Consider the following 21,506-nt stretch of genomic DNA (forward strand, 5'->3'; position numbering starts at 1 on the left):
CACCATAAGGGTCGTTGGAACGATACATAGCGGTCGCTAGAATAGCGAACGTTGCATATCGGGCCAACTTCTCACACAAACGACCCTGAATTTGAAGGTCTTGGAGGTGTTCTCCCCACCCCTCCATAGATGCATCTGTAGTCAGCACAAACTCTGGGAAAGTGGCCAGGAATGTGAGACCTGGAGATAGATTGCTTCTTTTTGACCACCAGTGGAGAGCCTGCATCATTTGTGTGGTCACCATTATGGAATCGTCGAATGACCCTCCGGCCTGCTGCCATTGTTTGTGCAGCCCTTCATGCACTGGTCTCATCCTGAGTCTTGCGAGTGGGATTAAACTGATCGCTGAAGAGCACATGCCCAGAAGAGAAGCGAATGTTCGGACAGAAACTGACTTTTTTCTTGAAATCAACCTTGCCAGGCTGTGTAATTTGTTCTGGCGATCCTGAGTCAAGAGCGCTTTACATTGTTGGGTGTCTAGTATTGCTCCCAGAAAGGTCAGAACTTGGAGGGGTTGCAATTGTAACTTGTTGGCATTGAGAATAAGTCCCAGATTTGAGAATAGATTGAGGCAACTTCTTACAGCTTGTTCCGTAGCCTGTTTTGATGGACCCTTGAGCAGCCAATCGTCGAGGTATGGAAAGACTTGTATTCCTTGCGACCTCAGTGTGGCTGAGACTGGAGCTAGGCATTTTGTGAATATTCTTGGGGCTGATTTCAGCCTGAACAGAAGCACCTTGAATTGAAAGGGGACGCCAGCCACAGTGAATCGTAGGTATTTGTGATGTTTGGGGTGTATACGGATATGGAAGTAGGCGTCTTCCAGGTCCAGAGAAGCCATAAAGTCCCCTTCGTTGAGGCAGGTCAGCACATCTGTTACCGTCACCATCCAAAAACTCTGTTTCTTCAGAAACTTGTTGAGTCTGCTTAAGTCTAGAATCGGGCACCACTCCCCTGATTTTTTCTTTATGAGGAAGAATTGAGGTAATATGAATTTTTATGGTCAATTGTGTCCCCTAACGTAGACCCCAACGACTCCATGTACGTGCTTCAAGTACATGTATGTTCCCTCCACAACCAGCTATGAAGACGCAAATACATTTGCGTCCAACGTTAACATGTCCTCTTTCAGATCCACCATGAATGGGTCGAAAATTCAGTTCCTAAGTATGCCGTGCCACTGTCTTTACATGGTGCACTTTCACGTTTTCCTGTCTCTGGCGAGCTAGGCCCTGATTTCTGCCATCGAGCCCTTTCTACCTTCTGCCTCTGAAAGCTGCAGCCTGGATCTGCATCCGTGACCCTTGCCTTACTCCCTGTGCGGCGAGCGGTGCCCGGCTCGGCCTGCTTGCCTGCCAAGACTGTATTTTGCCTTCAAGTTATCTGCTCCGCTCCTCGAAAATACATTCCTGTCTAGTGTTTTAGGTAAACATCTCCCCAGCTGCAGAGCAAAGGGCCCGGCCTTTCTGTCTCCGTGCAAGTTAATTCATTGCTCCTGTTACCATGGTAGGCCCATGGCCCCCTCGCATTACACATAGACACGTAGTCGCATATGCATGCACTACCAGTCAGTATAGAATAGCCTCTGCCCGAGAGACCTTTCCTTCTAGATAATACAGTTCCTCAAACACAAGATATCAGATATGATTTGGGATTAGGTTGTTCTGACACGCCAGACTTCTGTCTCCACGTATAATGCTAAATGTCAAGTCCCCTTTGTAGGAAGGTACCTCCTGACTATGGTTGCCCCCAACTTTTTGCCCTGTGTTTTAGCTGGTTTTTGACACAGTCGACCCGGGGCCCTGCCAATCAGGACCCCAGGCCTACTGCTCTCTCTTTAAAATGGATTCCATGTACCCTAGGTGCATTTCCAATTGGTACTGGGCCACCCTATCAGACCCTGTAACTCAGGGCATGGGTGTACCCAGGGCTGCCAGGGGCTGCAGCATGTATTATGCCACCCCTGGCTGGCCTCCTAAATTTGACACAACTGGCTGCATGACAGCTGGGGCAAAGTCGTGTAATCACCCTTTGCTGTAGGTGTAGTATATCTATACCTAACCCTAAAATGGACACACAGATTCCTATCAGTCACTCCTATGGCAGGCCTTGACAATCCTGAAGGCAGAGTGCTTGGAATCGTGTGAGATGGTGCTCTGGCATGAGCTGAGCCTGTCTGCAGCTTGCGGAACCAAGTCCTAATAGCTGTTCCATGATATCGCATACCATATACTCTTAAGTGCATTATAATCCTCGCGGTTAAATGCTATCTTTGGTATTGCTTTATCAAAACATGTCGAGTAAGGTGTCATACGAATTGGAATACTAACCCCTCGCCAATTCTGGCGACGGGGTTAGCATTCCACCCTTCTAGAGGGACACGACATGTATGTAACTGTGAACCCCGGTTAAAGTTAACTAAAGCCTCAGCTCCACAAAATGGATGCTGCCACCACAGACACGAGTCTGACCTCCTGCTGCTGGGAGTCCTTCCAGCGAGGGAGGCTTGGACAAAGGGTTTCCTGTCCGGGGCGGTGCTAGCACCGTCCCAGACATGGTTTTGTGTATCCTGGGTAGGCAGGGCTTTTCAGGAAGGTGACTGCTGAGTGGCACCCCGGTGCTCACTACGCATAGGCCGGTCAGAACCAGTTCCAGGGGCACACCAGCCCCTGGCCTGGGGAATGTTAGAAACGGGACCCTGGCCGGCCAAGGCTCGCGCCGAGGTCAGTCAGGGATCGCCATTTCTAAGGGTCAGGGCAAGGGAGTTACACGCCAAGATAACCCCTCACTCGCCCTCTAGGTAACGTGGCGCGAGCAGTCAAGGCTAAACCTGGAGGCGATGTAAGTTAAGTATTTGCGCACGCACCCCAGTAACAACACCCAAGGCCCACCACAAAGAAACACTCCACACAAGGTTATATAAAAATAGCCTTTGTATTATAATAAATATACATCAGATAAAACACACATCTTGTTACACTGTGCCAACAGGCACGGGCGGAATTTACAAGGGATATTTGTACAGGACAGGACCACTTGGACCACTGTCAAGGGTAATAGCACTTTGTAAGCAATACCTTCAGTAATAGCACTTTAGCAATACCTTCAGTAATAAAGCAATACCTTCAGTAATAGCACTTTAGCAATACCTTCAGTAATACAGCAATACCTTCAGTAATAAAGCACTTTAGCACACAATATAAAAGTAGAGCATACAACCAGTAATCACTGGTAACCGGGCCTCACTAGCACCACCTGTACTAGGGAGAAAACAACCACCTACATGTCACACTACCTGTAGGGGTGTAAAAGCAAAACACATGATGCCGTAACATTCAGAGGTGTAAAGGCACATGACGCATAAACAATACATTCAGAGGTGCAGAATCAATACCAATTGCGCCAAACTCACAAGTCACCACCTGTGACTGTCCCGGTGTCCCAATGTCAGGGCCTAAACGTGGCAGTTGCCCACAAAGTGCTGGGCAACTGGAGCAGGGAAAGTTAGGGCAACGTTGGAGCCTCTCTGGGCTCAAAGAACCACCACTGTGGCACTGGTGAGCCTCTCTCAGGCTCTCTTACACAAGTAAGGGGGGGCTGCTGAGCCTCTCAGGGCTCCAGCAACAAAAAGGTGCAGCCTCGCTGGGCTGTGGGGTCCCCCTCTCTGGGGATCCAAAGCAATGATGCTTGCCAAGAGCCTCACTGGGCTCTAACTCGACTGGTGCCCCCGGGGCACCTCGTGGCCAAAAGGAATGCTAAACGGGCTCCTCTCAGGGGAGCGGCCCTCCCTCACTGGGGCCACTCGCAGGACACACCGAACCCGCCCTCGCACTCACCGGCTGTTCAGCTGGGCTGCGGGCGGGGCTCCTCTCCTCTCGTCCCGGTGTCCCAGGCACGACGTGGCAGGCTCTGCTCTTCGAGAGCTCCCGCTCCTCGGGGCTCTCTGGATACTCCTCCCTGGGCTCTCCCTCTCTTTGGGAGCCTGGGGAGGAAACGGGAAGACGCCGGCTTCTCCTTCCACCGGAGCGCGGGGTGGCCTCCCGTCCGCTTCCTTCTCTGTCTTGCCCCCGGCTTGCCTGACTTCCGGGTCGCGGCAGCGGGGCGGGACTTCCGGTCGGCTTCCCCCGGGCCGCGCAGCGATTGGCCCGCAGACCCAGCACTTCCGGGTCGCGGTAGGCAGCGCGGCGGCCCGGCGGGGGCAGCACACTCCTGGGCTGCGGCGGTGATCCGGGGACAGTGCCGGGTGGGCACCGGCCTCCAATTCAATTAAGGAGCGCGGTGACCCTCGCTCGGGGCGGACAATGCCGGGTGGGCACCGGCCTCTGCAGACCAAGCGCTCCCAGCGCTAGAGGGGTGACCACAGCGCTCCCAAGCGCTGCAGGCACAATAAAGCGCTCTTAAGCGCTAAGCAGCAACCAAAAACGTGTTCCCCGGCGCTAGGGGTAAAATCCAGCGCTCTCCAAGCGCTAGGCAGGCGATCTCCGCGCTCCCAGCGCTGAAGGGCAGAGAGCAGCGCTCTCAGGCTGCAGGCAAAGAAGTCCTCAGTGCTCCCCAGCACTGGAGGACAGGACAGGGCTCCAGCAGGGCTGGAGGCAGGCAGGGGGGGCAAGGCTGGGCCAGAGCCAGCACACTGGGTCTCCAGGCAGGGAGACTCCCCAAGTGGCGGTCCTTCTGGCCCCAGCAGCGGCAAAAGCCCCCTCTGGCAGGATTCAAAAGTAGAACATTTTCAGTGGGGACACAGCCCCTTCTTACACTGACAAATCCTTTGTTTCAGGGTGCAGGGTGGGGGGAAAACCAGTCGCAGCTGGTTCTGGAGCACTCTTGATGGCCCAACCACCCATTTCATTCACTGGGGAGGCTAGGGTCGTTAGACACACCACAGGGGGGCGGAGCCAGCATTGTGTGGGGAAAACCCAGCCCATCCAGGACCCAGGTACACTCCTCCCACACATCACTCATGCTAATCTCCCACTCACCACCGGGCAGACCCATCCAGACTTCCTGGAGCCTGGCATGCCAGCCAGCTCCAGCCAATCACGCTCCAGCACCCTCACTGCACACATATCTCAATGTCCAGAAGTAGCACTTCGTACTAGACACATACATGCCGCAGACACCATCTTGCAGCATTCATTCTCACGAGTTTAAGCATACCAAACTCGAGCCTGCACTCCCCACGCATCAGGAACTACCAGGGACACACACATTCCCCATGCATTCCTATGGGAGGGCAGGCCAGCCATGCTACACGCACGCACTTTCACTCTGGGACCCAGGGGAAAGTGCGCAGAGACCCAAAAATCACTAACACAGGGTCACAAATAAGGCAAAAAGTCTAGGGGTGAACCTGCCCTGCGGGCCAAGTCCAACAGGGAAAGTCCGGCATGGCAGAGGGGTGTAACCACCCCCCTCCTAGTCCCACCCATAGGCAGGACCTAGTCACCGGGTCAGCCCCCTTTTTTAGTATAAAGATGGGAGCGGGCCCCCTGTTCAAATTAGATCATCTTTGGAATCAAGACACGACTTTCTTCGAAAGGACATCAAGATTTCTTCTTCAAGATTCTCCCTTGTGGCTAAGGAGTAGTCACCCTGCATCAAGCGGGCACCATCCTAAGAACACTGCGGTCTGCTGCAAGTCCTTCTTCATGAAGCCGACGACCCAGCTCGACGAGACCCGCTTCCCTGGCACCTCTGACCTCTACTCACCTCTACAGCAAAGCTGAGAACCGTGAGTGCGACGAGACCTCGAGGGACCGACGATCGCCAAGACTGCACGACTTCTTTGTAACAAGCCCACCGAGTCTTCCACTGGTGAGTGCTTTGGGGTCCGAGAAGCCCCAACCCTGAGCAGCTCCAGCACCGAAGATCAGCCCTCCAGCATGTCCACGATCTGCGTGGGGCCCTTCTGCTTTTGCGTGCTCACCGCGCTGTGTGGCTACTAGCCGGCTGGCTTGTGGCCTTCTTCACGACGCCCGACGACATCACTGCTGCTGGTCTGGTTGCTCCAGACTGGCCCTTGCTTCCTTCTTCAAGAGAGGCACCCCGGACCCTCCTGGTCCACTCCAGACGCCATTTTAAGTCCACCGCGTGGGCTTGAATTTGCCAAGGCTTTGTTGCCCAATCCTGGGTCCAGCGACGCCGACAGCTTCATCCATCGTGGGACAGATCGCTCCTCCATCCTGGTCGCCGACAACGCCTCCTGGTCCGTGAGATCTGCGGTCACAGCGTCACCCACTCACCTTGTCGAGGTGGCTACCATCCGGTGCCCTCCTGGTGCCCACTGACTACTGGCTAGTAGTCTCGAACTTGGTCCCCTCTGCTTTCAGGTGTCATCTTCCTTCGATCCAGGCTTGGATCCATCGAACTTTCTTCACTGGTCGCCTGCCAGCAACTTCTTTCTTCCAGGCTCCTGGTCCGTCTACGAGGATTCCCGACGTCTTTTGAGTCCTATGCAGCTGCAGCCCCTGGGCTAGGTAACTTCGGCATTTCGGTGCCCCAGCATAGCCTCACTATCCAAGGGTCAGAATCCACTTTAGTTTTCCTCCTACCAGGTCGGGTTCGCCCGAGAACACTAACTTTGCAATTCCTAGCTACCATAGACTTTGTCCCGCATCACGCGTGAGAGTGCACACTCTGCACCCGAGTCCCCTGGGTCTCCTAGAAGTAATCTAACGATTCTATAGTCAAGTCCTAGCGATTCCAAAGGCTATTAGTACTGTACTTACCTGCTAGTAATTTCGCATTCCACTTTCAGAGTATATGGTTTTCCGTGCCCCTCGGGCATTTGTATATACTGTGCTAACTTAAGTATTTTTGTAAGAGTTTTGGTTTGTGCTTAGTACCCTGTCCTCATAAAGAGTACAGGGCTGTTGTGATTCTTAATAAATAACTGTTTATTTTCATAACACTTGTGTGGTGTCCTTTCACTGGGTATTCAAGGGGTATATGTGTGGTAAACAGCTGGCTTAACACGCCCTCTCGAGTCTTTAGCCTTAGACTGCTCGTATCCACGCTACTAGGATAGCTGGTCTATAAGGTTGACTTACAACCAATCATCAATAAGGGTTGCTGGACTGATACATAGTGTTCACTAGAATAGTGAGCACTGCATATCAGGCCACCTTCTCACACCCTTCACCCTCCAGTTCCACGTCAATCACATGTCATGCTGCTGCGCACGCATCTCTGCCATATATTTCTGCTGACACTGCAGGATTCCTCTATGAATCCACCCACCTGTGACACTCTCATGTGACGTTTCTAGCACACACCTCCGTGTACGCCCTCGTGCACGCCTTCTGTTACGCACATGTGTTCTTATCTCGTTTCTCTCAGCTGTTACGCCTTCTGTATCCATCACCATTGTATGCATTTACTATATATATTGTACTCTGTTAATAAAGTATTGTCTATCCCTTCCTGAACCTTCGTGGTGATGGAACATGATACCTGGTTCGAACCAATTCCATTTTATGGAATAAAACCCTTATAAACTCAGATGCCACGGACTCTGCCTCTCATTTCGATTGAGTTATTTTATTGAACTTTACCGCATAGAAATTCCGCATAGGTAAATTTTTATTTACCACAGAATCAAGAGTAGAATCCTTTCCCTTTTTGCGAGACTGGAACTCTTTCTATTCAATTCTTGCGGAACATCTTTAAGGCTTCTTTGAACAGTAAGTGAAGACGAGGGGGAGGGGGACCCTTGGACGGGGTTGTAGGTGGTTTCCTTAAGAACTCCTAAGTGTGTCATCTTCGAACAAGGTTGAGGACCCACTGATCTGATCTGATGTTCTGCCATTGTTGGAAAAAGGCTGAGATCTTTGCGCCTACAGGGAGGGGAGAAGGTTGGACTGGCGTCCGGCAAAGCTCATCGTCGTTTATTTGAGACGCGGCCTTGATTGTTCGATCGCCGGCGTCCGCCTTGACGAGAGAAATTGTTTGAAGATGATTGCCTGTATGACGACTGATAATAAAGCTGTTTGTATTGAGATTGGTATTGTCTGTTTTGCTGATTGTGGTAATTTCCTCTCGAGGAAAAACCACGGCCCCTAGATCCTCTGAAAGATCCTCTCATATTGTAGGGTACCCAGCGACTTAGCCGTGTGCGTGTCTGTTTTGATGGTCAATAAAGCGTCATCTATATGCTTAACAAAGAGTGATTCACCATCGTAAGCCATATCAAGAATTTTTGTCTGCACCGCAGGTCTAAACGAGGTAGCTCTGAGCCATCCCTGGCGTCTCAGAACAGCAGATCCTGCTAGCTGCCTAAAGTTAGTGTTTGCAATGTCTAAGGCGTAATCAATTATTTCTGATGCAGCCCATTCTCCTTCGAGCACTATCCTTCGTGCTTCCTGCTGACGATCTTCAGGTATCAGCTCCAGAAATTCTGATAACTCTGACCACAACTGGCGGTCATAACGTGCCAAAATTGCCAGAGAATTGGCTGCCTTGATGGACGACGCAGCATTGGTGGAGAACTTCTTTCCTATCAAGTCCAATCGTCTGCCCTCTTTATCTGGTGGTGTAAAGATTGGGGTAGGCATATTTTTTTACCTCTGTTGTGCGGCCTGTGAAATTACCGAATCAGGGCGCGGGTGACCCAGCAGACAAGATGGAGCATCTGGTGTTGCCCGATATTTCTTCTCGATTCGTGGAAGGACTGCAGGAATAGAGGCTGGCATCTTCATAATCTTAAGGATCTCCTTTCAGATGAAATCTATAATCGGTATAGCCCTGGTGATTCTCCTATACCCTTCTTTAAAGTCGTGAAGAAAACAATACAACTGTTCAATAGTGACTGGAAGTTCAAACCGCCTAGCAGCCCTTTGCATGATATTATGAAAGCCGCCAATATCCTCTGGTGGCGAGTCAGATGGTTGTGGTATAGGAGGCGAAGGCATGGGGATTACATATTCATCCCAAGGATCTCTAGTTACATCATAATGAGGCAATTCACCTTCTTCTCTTCCGTCTTCATCTGAAGATGAAGTATCCTGATTACCTTGTGGTATTGGCTCTGCTAGGTGTCTTGGTGAGGCAGGCTCTTGTGACGGTGGTGGTGGTGTCGGTGTAACCACCGGTACAGTAGGTACAGTCGGAGTAGAGGTTGTAAGTGGAAACCTCTGCAGATAATCAGCCAACATGGCTTGCAAATCTTGAATTAATGAAGAAGGAAGATGACCTGTGTCTTTCGAACTTGGATATCTATGTGACGCTCTATGATAAGGCGTAGACAAGTCTTCTTGGTAAAAATTTTCATGGAAGCTATCCCCTTCATCCTCTTCCTGACATTTTATCTGTAACTCTGATGGAAGGGGCGCAATCCCAAAAGGGCCTTACTCCTCATCATCATCTTCATCAGAGTCTTCTTCCTCTACATATGTCTCTAAGATATGTGAGGGTAACAAAGGGGAAATGTTGGTATATTTCCGTCTATGGTACGTTTTCAATTGAAAATGGGTATACGTAACAGGTGAAGTTTGAGACCCCGGAGGTAACCCAGACCAAGATTTCAAAGGTGGACATTTGGTCAGAAAAGGGCTCTGCATCGACATGGGCGTCTGGACCAAAGGTGCAACAGCCGACTGTGTCATAGATGGTCTCGTCGTTGATGGGCTCGTCATTGACGGTGCTGCCGTCGATGGGGTCTTCGTTGACGGGATCTTCGTTGACGAGGTCGTCGTCGATGGGGTCGTCGTCGATGGACTCTTCGTCCACGGGGCCGCCATCTCCGTCGACGGGGTTGCTGTCGTCGACAGGGTCATCGTCGACGGGCTCTTCTTCGATGGACCTGCTGTCGACAGGCTCTTCGTCGAGGATGACGTCGACAAGGTTTTCGTCGACGATGAATTCACTGATGGTACTTTCGTCGATGGGATTAACGTCGACAAGATCGTCGACGATGATTTTTTAGAGGTAGTGACAGAAACAGATTCTTTATTCTTAGAGGCCGAAACTTTAGATGACACTTTCGGAGAAGTTATAGCTCTAGTAGATACCGTAGTAGAAGAGCTTGAAGTAGAAGAAATCACAGAGACTGTGTGAGAAGACACCAGTGACAGAGTCTTGACCGGGGCTTTACTCACTGTTTTAGTTGCTGAAGACTTGGTAGGTTCTGAAGGCGGAGGTAAAGGTGATCCAGCAGGAGGTGAAGACAACCTCCTTGTGTGATCTGAAGCTCTGTGAGAGGATTTATGATGTTTTTCCCCCCTCAGGAGAAGAGCTGTCTCTGGATCTGGCTCTTTTGCTTGAAGTAGAGGCCCTGTCCTCCTCATCTCTAGAAGATGATTTGAGCCATAAGAGAACTCTTGCCTCCCTCTCCCTGATGGTCTTGGAAGGGAAGGTTCGACAAATCCAACAATCCTTTACAATGTGATTAGGATGTAGGCAGTAGATGCAGTCCTTGTGCTGATTATCTACATGAACCCTCTTTTTATCACAGGTCCTGCAAGCCTTGAAGAGAGCTTTCTTTTCAGACATCCTGAAAGAACAATGAAAAAAAAACTGAGTAGGCACTCAGGGAGACTCCCTTCCACACGACGTGCGGTGAAAATCTGAGGAGAACTGCCTCTGCTGGGAAAGGTTCTAGAGGGTGCTGACTTCTGATTGGTTGGAACTATTTTCAGTACTTTTTACATAATGAGGTAGATAGGCTACTAAGATTTGGGCCTGTTTGAGCCTATAGTCTTGTCAGCATACAACAGTTTTTACTAAGGCACTGCTATTTATTACCGTGGGACTCCCTCCTCGGCGACAGGGAATGATTCAGGCATGTCAATCTATGAAAGATACCCGAATACTGGATAACTTCCAGATCCAATCTGACACCTGGGAAATTAAAAGGTAAGGAATCAGCGGCTAGAAGCCTATCAGATAGAAAAGGTCCCATTATTAGACAAAGATCATTATACAGGTGGCTACGAAGTTAAAGCCAGTTCCTTCAGACCACGTGGCTAGGAAGTTAAAACCAGTTCCTTCAGACCAGGGCTTTAGGACTGCTCAGCTATTTATTGAACATTTAAGAGCTCATTTATCTTCTGCCAAGCTAAAGCCTAACACTTTGACAGTTTTGCATTACTGATTGTCAAAAAAGCCGGAAGATGTAGGAAAGTATGATTTTTCTGGCATAGATATCCCCACTTTTTGCCTGGTGTCAGTGTGTTTTGACCGTAGTTAACTGGGATATAGCTAACCAGGACCAGTGGCAGTGCGCTCCCCTCTAAATTCCATGGTATGTACTTTGTAGCCCCACAATTGTCATACTGTGGTACCCTTGTAAGTCCCTAGTATATGGTACTGAGGTACCCAGGGCATTGGTACACCAGGGTTCTCCAAAGGGCTGCAGCATATATTATGTCACCCATGGGAGCCCCTGCAAATTGTGTCTGCAAAGCAGCCTATTGCAGTCTGCATAAAATGGTACTTGCAACTGTCACTTTGTATATAAGGTTTCCCTTTTATCCTGGTCACTGCACTCTAAACCTATAAGTCACCCCTAAGGTAGGCCCTTCAGTCCAACAGTAAAGCGCTTGGTTCGAAGTGTGTGGGTACCTCTGCTTCAGCAGGGGTACCCCTACAAACCCCAGACTCCATTCTCTGGGCTTTGTATGCGAAGGGAAAGCTAATATAAGATATGCAGAGGACACTGGCAAGTCGAGATGTCCAACTACATAATGGCTGCCCCGAACCTGGTCATGTTTGATATCAAACATGTTGCGATCATAAAACTAGGCAGATTCTAGTTTATTACACAATACCATGTACTGGGGGGCTCCTTAGAGGACTCCGCCATACCTACCTGTGTAGCCCTACAAGGTCTGCCTGCCAGCCCCCTCTGCTGCAGACAGTGTTCTGCCTCGCTGCTGATGAACGTAACTCAGGTGGGGGAAGCTGAACAAAGGATTTCCTGCGAAGGAGGGGTGAGATCTCATCTCCTTTAGATATAGGTAGGGTCGGGGCGCTTTTGAGAACTTCCAGGCTGCACTGAAGGACACATTTGGTGCTGTGCTTGCATGAACCAGTTTTGTCCAGTTCAGGGGCTCCCACCTCAGCATGAAACCACAAAAAGGACAGAGGAGTGTCCACCAGCCTGTCCAGCTCCTCCCTAGAGAGTTGCCCAGAGCTCCTCCAGGTGGCCACTTGATTCTGCCATGTTGAATCTTGGCCCCTGAGAGCATCTGACTGGCTAGGACAGCGGAGTAACGTTCCTGGTACCCTCTGATAGGCGCGTCACCACAGAAGTGGTCCTTCCCCTTTTTAGAGTTACTTAAGGGTTCCCCTGAGAGTAGGCCCTTAGATTAATCCCGACAACAACTTCAAGATCAAACTGCTTGTCATCTGAAAACTATTCAAAGACTCTACAGATCTACGACAAGACTGCTGTAGGATCTACAAGACTGCTTTCGGTGGGAAGATTCTGCTGCATCTTATTCCCTGTGCTTCTTCAAGTTCTGCAACTCTGTGGCCTTGCATCCTCTGAGTCATCAAGGACTCAGCCTGCATTCAAGCCAGAGGGAATCTTCAACATCGACAAACCGTTTACTGATCCTGTTGTCCCAAAGACATCGCCCGGCTGTGCAACACAGGTGGTGGTTTGCTGGTTCTTCAGAGGCCTGCCCAGTCTTCCCTGTAACTTGGGCAACTGTAATGACTCACCAGCCAACTTCTGTATGCAGTTACCAAGGCTTGTTAGATCTCTTCAAGCTCCAAGAAGCCCCGGCCTCCAGCATTGCACAGCTCAAAGAACGACATCCTGCCTGTATCCTCTGCATCGTGGGCCTTCAGCTCCTGTGTGCTGATGAGGCTTCCCTGCGAATGCTGCCGGAGGGTTCTCGAGGGGGCTCCATTGATTGCTGCTGGCTTTTCTGCGTGCTGAGGAATGGCTCCGAATTTTCCTTGCTGGGTTAGTCCCACAGACCTTGCCCGCAACACAGCATCTTCCGTAACCCATTGTTTGTGCTTGCCAAGGCTTGTTGGTGGTGCTGCTGGCCACTGACCTTCCTGCACTCGTTGACTGGTGTGGGACAGCTTGTGGACGGATCCTGTGCTCCTACATTGTCACCCGGGCTACACATCCTCACTGTGCGACAGCAAGAACTTCCAACAAGGGCTGATATTGTGCTTGTGTGCCTTCTGGTCACTTCTGGGTGGTTTGGACTCTGTCCCCTCTGTTTTCAGGTTCTTCTCATCTGGATTGGACATCCTGGTTCCACCGGCCTGGTCCACGGGACTCTGTACCTGCTGATCTTCCACGAAGCTTCATTGGCGTCTTCTGGTGGTTCCTATACTACTTAATCCCTATGCACCTGGGTCCCTAGTGGAGGTATCCAGGTTCACGGGGTATCCATGGGGCGAGTGGCTCTCCAACCTTCCTTGATTCAAGTGGTTCCTTCAGGGTCTTTTGGGAAGGGTTGTAGAACTGTACAAATCTATAAACTATAAACAATTACCCTGTGTTATTCTTTGGACGTTTGACCTGGATTAACCACTCTGCACCCGGGTGCCTTAGAATCCCTGGTTACTCACCTTGGGTGGTTCTGTGCTCCTCCTCGGGTCCTCCATCCTTTGGTATTAGTCCTGTTCTGGTACTTACCTCACATTGCACTATTTTAGTATATTGTTTGGCTCCATGGATGGGCACTATGTGTTTTCTTAAGCTACTTAACTGTTTCTGAAGTATTTCTTAGGTGTAGTTGATATCTTCGGATAGGAGATATACCAAGTTAAATATCAAGTTAGTTTCTAGTGTGTTAATAATTGCAAAGTATTTTTGTTCTCACCTGGTGTGGTCTTTCTTGTGTGAAAAGCTTACTGACGAACTATAGTGATAAATGCATCGGCTTTACACCCCCTGAATAAGTCTTTATTGCTATCCACAGCTACCCCTTGAGAACTCTGGTTTTCAGGGACCTAAACACAATCACTAACGGTTGCCTGGACACAGTGCACAGTGCCTCCCTCACCATAGGTAGGCAATATATACTGAGCCAGCCTCCTACAGAAGATATGCTTTCAGAAGCTTTGTTCCAAGAACTTTTAACACCTCTGACTAATAGGAAGTTTTACTAACTCTTTGTGAGACACAACAGATCAGTAACCACTTTAACCTAACCGAAACCCTAAGTGGTCCTTTTACACGTTTCCCTAAATGATGGCAAGGAATCAGCTAAAAAAACAATGCTCAGAGGCAGAAACCACAGGTGCTTCTGAGATGCAATGCAAAAATACTTTCAACTGGTCCTTCAGGTGACATCAATAACTAAATTAGCTGATACGCCACACAGTTTCTTTTTGGACAGAGAGCATCATACTCATTGAAACGATTTAAGCTGAGCCACTGCCTATATTTAGTTTATACTTACCACCCATGACTTAAAATAACCAGAAATGAAGGGTCTGAGGGATAGTTTAACAATACTGGCCACATAAACCACAATGAAGATCTGCATTTTTTTAATCTAATGGGGTAGAAGAGTTTCAAGAAATTAAACAGATCAGCATATACCCTATCCATCAAATTACAAATCATTTGGACAATTTTTTTCAGAATTGCTGAGATGATCCTGAAGGACAAGTGCCTTTATGTATGAAAAATACCTGAAAACATACCTCATTAGATTTTTTGTTTACGGTGTTAGGTATCCACTCAACCTGTGTTCAGACAACTATACTTATGGGTTGGAATCCTTGGTGAAGAATGCTTTTCGAATTATCTGAAAAAGCTGAATAACGTACCTGTCTGCTTCAGCGCAGAAGACCCATTTCTTTTATTTCTTAACAAGCTGTGGGTAATTTTTCTGAGATCATTTAACTTATCACTGTAACGTGAAGATGATGATGCCATAACTATTTTCTTAGAAGCTTCTTTTGAATTACTGTAACTGGTGGAAGACTCTTCTGAAGAGGGTGATGTATTTGAGGACTCTTCTTCCAATTCACTTTCTGAATAAAACATATTTCCAATTATAAAACTGCCAATCTTTTCTGAAAATCTATTTCAGCATGTAAGTAGCATTCATTACAAAACAAAAACACAAACTAAATTAAATATTTCTAGTGATGAAACCAACAAATTTTATTTATTAATACAGGAATATGTTGCCTGTCGGAGCAAGCTACCTGAATGTGAGCAAAAGATGTTGGGACTCACAGCTCTCTGGTTCCAATGTACAGGTTGAATTCACTGGTTAAACATCTTCTAATGAATATTTGTACCTTTTCTGCTCATAGTTTTGAGGTGCAAAAACATTTTGCAACAATCAGCTGGATTTAGGAACTGCCCCTGAAATCTGGCTCATGGAGATAGCTCCATCTCAATAATTTGGGATGCTTTTGCGGTCTAAAAAAGAGGGCGGCTTAGAATGGTCGAAAAGAAGATGCGGAGTAATTAGATATCCCCTTCACCACTTTCGAAAATCTGTTAATTGTTTTAAACAATTCTGCTTTTTTAACGCCCCCAAAAGTTGTCAGTTTTTTAGAATACACTAATGAACAAGTTACTTACCTTCTGTAACAATATATCCATTAGAGACCTATATTACTTATAGATTAGAATAGAATTACCCCCAGGTGTCAGACTGGATTTGGAGCATTCTTTCTATAGCAGTACCCCTGCTCGTCGGTAGGTGGCGCCGGCGACTCAGAGTCCTTCGTCGGCATCGTGGTTGCCGGGATGACGTCGCAGTAGATATGTAGACACGCCCTCGCGCACTGACGTCAGTTCTGTACACGTCTTTCCACGCCATGAGTGCAGAGCCATGCAAGACACTGACTACTGGTGCACCAAACTAGGGCACTGTAAGGGAGTCCATATCCCTAGAAGTCAGTTTGCAGAACGGAAAAAGGGTGGAGTGGTAAGGAATCTATAACTAATATATGTCTCTTACAGATATATCGTTACCGAATGTAAGCAATTTGTCCATCTAAAAGAGACTTAGTTATAGATTCACTAATATATGTCTCCTACAGATATATCGTTACCGAATGTAAGCAATTTGTCCATCTGAAAGAGACTATTAGTTATAGATTCCTTACCTTAGAATACATACCCCAGCAATACCAACCCCAGAGGTGGGTTTGCGAACTAAGTTCACAACAGAAAGTCCTAGAGAATTGAACGGCCAAAGAATCCGTCTATCTGGACTTCACTATCCAGGCAATAATGTTTAGTGAACGTGTGCAGCAATGCCCATGTGGCTGCCTGGCAGATGTCACTGAGGGGGGGCTCCATGTCCCAAAGCAGTAGTGGCTGCCATCGCCCTGGTGGAATGGGCGACGGAGGACAAACCAGAGGCTCCTTTTTCGCTAAGGAGTAACAGATCTTAATGCAAAGGATGACCAATTGAGAGATGGTCAGTTTTTGCACAACCTGACCTTTCTTGGTGCCCAGATAGCCCACAAAGAGTTGATTATCCACCTGGAATTGTTTTGTGTGATCCAAATAAAATTATCACGCACATTTTGGATCCAGACGGTGGAGTCTCTCCTCCTCCTTTGAAGGATGAGGGGACGGGAAGAAGTTGGGCACAGTGATGATCTGTCCTATGTGGAAAGAGGTAACTACTTTGAGGAGAAAAGAAGCCCTTGTCCGGATCAACAACAAGGAAAGGAGGTTTAGAAGATAAGAGCCTGAAGCTCACTCACCCGGCGAGCAGAGGAGATGGCAACCAGAAAAGCAGTCTTTAAGGTCAAGAGTCTGAGAGGACAATTATGCAGTGGCTCGAAAGGAGCACACATGAGGTAAGTTAAGACCAGATTCAAGTACCACTGGGGCATTAGGAAAGGAATAGGAGGAAAGAGATGAGTAATGCCCTTAAGAAATCTATTTACAATAGGGGTCTTGAAAAGAGAAGGCTGATCAGGAAGGTGAAGAAAGGCCAAAATGGCCGAAAGATAGCCTTTAAGGGTGCCCTGAGCAGAGTCCTGCTGGGCCAATGAAGAGGTGAACCTCTGAAAGAGAGGCAGAAAGGGGATCCACAGCCTTTGCTGTGCACCATGCTTTAAATGTATTCCATCTACAAGCGTATACCGTTTTAATGGAAGGACGCCTGGCTGCCAAGATAACATTATAGACTTCGGGAGGAAGGTCCAAAGCTGTCAACTGTCGCCACTCAATCTCTACGCAGGCTGGACAGGTTCGGGTGGAGGACCGTCCCCTGCTGCTGCAAAAGAATATTCTCTCGAAGAGGCAGTTTGATCGGAGGATCAATGGCCATGTGTAGCAGCTCAGGATATCAGACTCTTCGTGCCAAATCCGGAGCCACAAAAATGACTTGGTCCGGTCGCGCTTGATCTTCTTCAGCACTCTGGGCAGAAATGGTATAGGTGGAAAGGTTTATAGAGACCGCAATTCCACTCACGATGAAAACCATCGCCGTGCGAGTGCAGAATTGGTAATTCCAACGCGCAGAAGTGCTGACATTGTGCATTCTCTTCGGTGGCTAACAGATCTAACCAAGGCTCCCCCCACTGCTGAAAGAGACCTTGCACCACCTCCGAGTGAAGACGCCATTTGTGATCAATCATGCAACTGTAGCGGAGTTTACCCGCCCTGGCGTTCAGAGAACCTGCCAGGTGTTGAACCACCAGGGACATGCTCTGATGTTCCAGCCATGTCCTGAGGCGGAGGGCCTCTTGACATAGGGTCCATGACCCACCCTGCCTTGTTTGTTGCAGTACCACATGGAGGTGGTGTTGTCCGTGAACACCTGCACAACTCTTCCCCGGACAGAGGGAGGGAATGCTTTGAGTGCAAGACGTATCGCCTAAAGCTCCAGAAAGTCAAAGTGGACTGGACTCCACCGGATAACAGAGGCCTCTGATCTCCGCCTCCCCCATGTGGTCCCTGTAGGACTATGGTTACCCCAGATTTTTTGCCTCGTGTTTAGCTGGTTTTCAATTTAGTTGGCCTGGGATCCTGCTAATCAGGGCCCCAGGCTATCTGCTCTCACTTTAAAATTGACTCCATGTACCCTAGGTACATCTCCAATTGGATTTTTTGTCACCTTATGAGCCCCTGTACAGTGTACTATAGGTACCCAGGGCATAGGTGCATCCAAGGCCTACCAGGGGCTGCAGCATGTATTATGCCACCCCTGGCTGGCCACTCACATTGACACAACTGGCTGATCACTCAGCTGGGGCAAGGTTGTGTAATCACCCCTTAGTTAGGTATAGTATCCCTATACCTACCTTATATATAGACCCATAGTAACCTATAAGTCACTCCTATGGCAGGCCTTAACAATCCTGGAGGCAGAGTGCTTGGTTATGTGTGAGATAGTGCACTAGTGTGAGCTGAGCCTGTCTGCAGCTTTCGGAACCATGTCCTTATAGCTGTTCTATGATATTGCCATACCATATACTTTTAAGTGCATTATAATCCTTGCGGTTACTGCCAACTTTGGTTTGGCTTTATCCAAACATATCGTGTAAGGTGTCATACACTTTGGAATACTACCCCCTCACCAATTCTGGCAACGGGGGTAGCATTCCACCCTTCTAGAGGGAGAAGACATGTTGAAACGACCGTACCCGGTTAAAGTTAACCAGAGCCCCAGCATCACAAAATGGATGCTGCTGCCACAGACACAAGTCTTCATGCAAACCCCAGTTCAAACCAGTTGCTGGGGCACTCCAGCCGCAGCCCTGGCGCGAAACTTAACAAAGGAGCGGGGGTGTAACCACCACCTTCCTGGTCCCACCCATAGGAGGGACCTAGTGAGTAAACCAGCCCCCTTTAGTTGTATAAAGGTAGGAGATGACCCAGGAGACTTTAGATTAATCCTGAAATCGACTTGAAACGAAACTCTGGACCCTTCGACATTCACCTGAGCTGAAGACTGAAAAATCTCCCTTGTGGCCAAGGAGTGACCACCCTGGGCAACCAGGCACCATCCAGCAACTCAACGGCTTGCTTTGTCCCCGTTCCCGCTGGAACCCGAGCACAGAGCCCAACAAGATCCAGACTCCCAGACCTCCTTGACCCCGCTGCACGACTCCAGCACAGCTGAGCACCGTGGAAGGCGTCTAGACACGTGGGACCGGACATCTTGGAAAGCCTACAACTTGCTAACAGCGCAGCTCCTGAGGCATTCTCGAAGCTGTGCACTGGGGACTGAGACACCCCGACACCGAGCTCCACCTGCACCGAAGACCAGCCCTCCACATTCCACGAGAGCTGCGTGGGGCCCTTCTGCTTGTGTTCTGCTCGACGCGTTGTCCAGTTGCTGGCCAGTTGGCTAGTAGCCCTGTGGCGACGAACCTTTTGAAAATCCATCGCTGGTCTGGTTGCTCCAGACTGGCCCTTGCTTCCCTGAAAAGGTGAAGTACCTCAGACCCTCCTTTTGTGTATCCTGCGTGGGTTGCCTTTGCTTAGGCTTGTTGGCTCCAATCTTGAAGTCTACCCTTCCATCTGCGAGAACCTTCGTGGGACAGCTCCTCTCCAGCACCTGGTCGTCCTCGACGCCTCCTGGTCCGCGTGGCTGCAACGACAAGCTTCACGACAGCACCTGATTGCTCCTCAACGACGCCTGGTTCCACCCGGTCACTGACTAGTGACCCAGACTCTGTCCCCTCTGCTTTCAGGTCTTCTTCAACTCCGATCCACCCGGACATCTTCCTCCTGGTCGCCTGCAGCATCTTCTTCCAAGGCTCCATAGGAATCAACGGGAAAACCAGACACACTTTGACACGTATGCACCCGCAGCCCGTGGGTAAGGCAACACGAGTACTTCGGTGCTCCTGTAGGGATTGACTATCCTAGTGTCTAGTTTTGTTAGTTGTATCTTCCTAGTTAGACCGGAAGTGTCCTAAATCTTCAATTACTTACCTTTTAGGTTTCCATTGACTTTCTATTGACTCTCGCGTGAGTGTACAGACACTGCACGCGCCGCCTGTGGGCCTCCTACTCCTAACCTAAGGGTCAGATAGTGTATCCCCAGCGATTCCCTAGGCCCTAGGCCTTTCCTTTTCCCAAGTCGTGGTTCTTATACTGTAGGAGAGTAGGGTCTGCAATCCTATGATCACCCAGATTTTTTGCTTTTGTTTCACTGGTTTACAACTTTCTCTGGCTGTGGGCCTGCCAATCAGACCCAAAGCCTGGCTGTTCTCTCTCTAAATTACGACATGTACCCTAGGTGCATTTACCAATTGGAACTGGGCCACCTTATCAGACCCTGTAACTCAGGGCATAGGTGTACCCAGGGCCTACCAGGGGCTGAAGCATGTATTATGCCACCCCTGGCTGGCCTCCTAAATCTGACACAACTGGCTGCATGATAGCTGGGGCAAAGTCGTGTAATCACCCTTTGCTGTAGATATAGTATACCTATATCTAACCCTAAAAATGGACACACAGATTCCTATCAGTCACTCCTATGGCAGGCCTTAACAATCCTGAAGGCAGAGTGCATGGAATCGTGTGAAATGGTGCTCTGGCATGAGCTGAGCCCGTTTGCAGCTTGCGGAATTCAAGTCCTAATAGCTGTTCCATGATAACGCATACCATATACTCTTAAGTGCATTATAATCCTCGCGGTTAAATGCTATCTTTGGTATTGCTTTATCAAAACATGTCGAGTAAGGTGTCATACGAATTGGAATACTAACCCCTCGCCAATTCTGGCGACGGGGTTAGCATTCCACCCTTCTAGAGGGACACGACATGTATGTAACTGTGAACCCCGGTTAAAGTTAAACGAAGCCTCAGCTCCACAAAATGGATGCTGCCACCACAGACACGAGTCTGACCTCCTGCTGCTGGGAGTCCTTCCAGCGAGGAGAGCTTGGACAAAGGGTTTCCTGTCCGGGGCGGTGCTAGCACCATCCCAGACAGGGTTTTGTGTATCCTGGGTAGGCAGGGCTTTACAGGAAGGTGACTGCTGAGTGGCACCCCGGTGCTCACTCCGCATCTGCCGGCTAGAACCAGTTCCAGGGGCACACCAGCCCCTGGCCTGGGGAAAGTCCGGCATGGGAGAGGGGTGTAACCACCCCCCTTCCTAGTCCCACCCATAGGCAGGACCTAGTCACCGGGCCAGCCCCTTTTCCTAGTATAAAGTTAGGAGCGGGCCCCCTTCCAAATTAGATCATCTTTGGAATCAAGACACGACTTTCTACGAAAGGACTTCAAGATTTCTTCTTCAAGATTCTCCCTTGTGACTAAGGAGTAGTCACCCTGCATCAGAGAGCACCATCTTAAGAAACACTGCGGTCTGCTGCAAGTCCTGCGTCCGGAATCCGACTGCCCAGCTCGACGAGAACCGGCTTCCCTGGCACCTCTGACCTCTACTCACCTCTACAGCCAAGCTGAGAACCATGAGTGCGACGAGACCTCAAGGAACCGGCCATCTTCAAGACTGCACGACATCTTTCCAGCACGACCGCCGAGGGATCCTCTGGTGAGGGCTTTGGGGTCCGAGAAGCCCCGACCCTGAGCAGCTCCAGCACCGAAGTTCAGCCTCCCAGCATCTCCACGATCTGCGTGGGGCCCTTCTGCTTTTTGC

At 49.3% G+C, this 21,506-nt stretch overlaps 1 protein-coding gene across 1 annotated transcript in view; it reads right to left on the minus strand.

The window, feature by feature from the left end:
* Positions 1-21,506, minus strand: part of BRWD1 (bromodomain and WD repeat domain containing 1) — a 2,503,800-nt gene that overhangs the window by 95,836 nt on the left and 2,386,458 nt on the right. The window contains exon 40 of the mRNA XM_086935423.1: positions 14,740-14,946. Within this exon, the coding sequence (XP_086791549.1) occupies positions 14,740-14,946 (207 nt within the window). The remainder of the gene's footprint in view (positions 1-14,739; positions 14,947-21,506) is intronic.

Source organism: Lissotriton vulgaris, chromosome 8 (assembly GCF_964263255.1).
Source record: "Lissotriton vulgaris chromosome 8, aLisVul1.2, whole genome shotgun sequence".
Taxonomy (NCBI): domain Eukaryota; kingdom Metazoa; phylum Chordata; class Amphibia; order Caudata; family Salamandridae; genus Lissotriton; species Lissotriton vulgaris.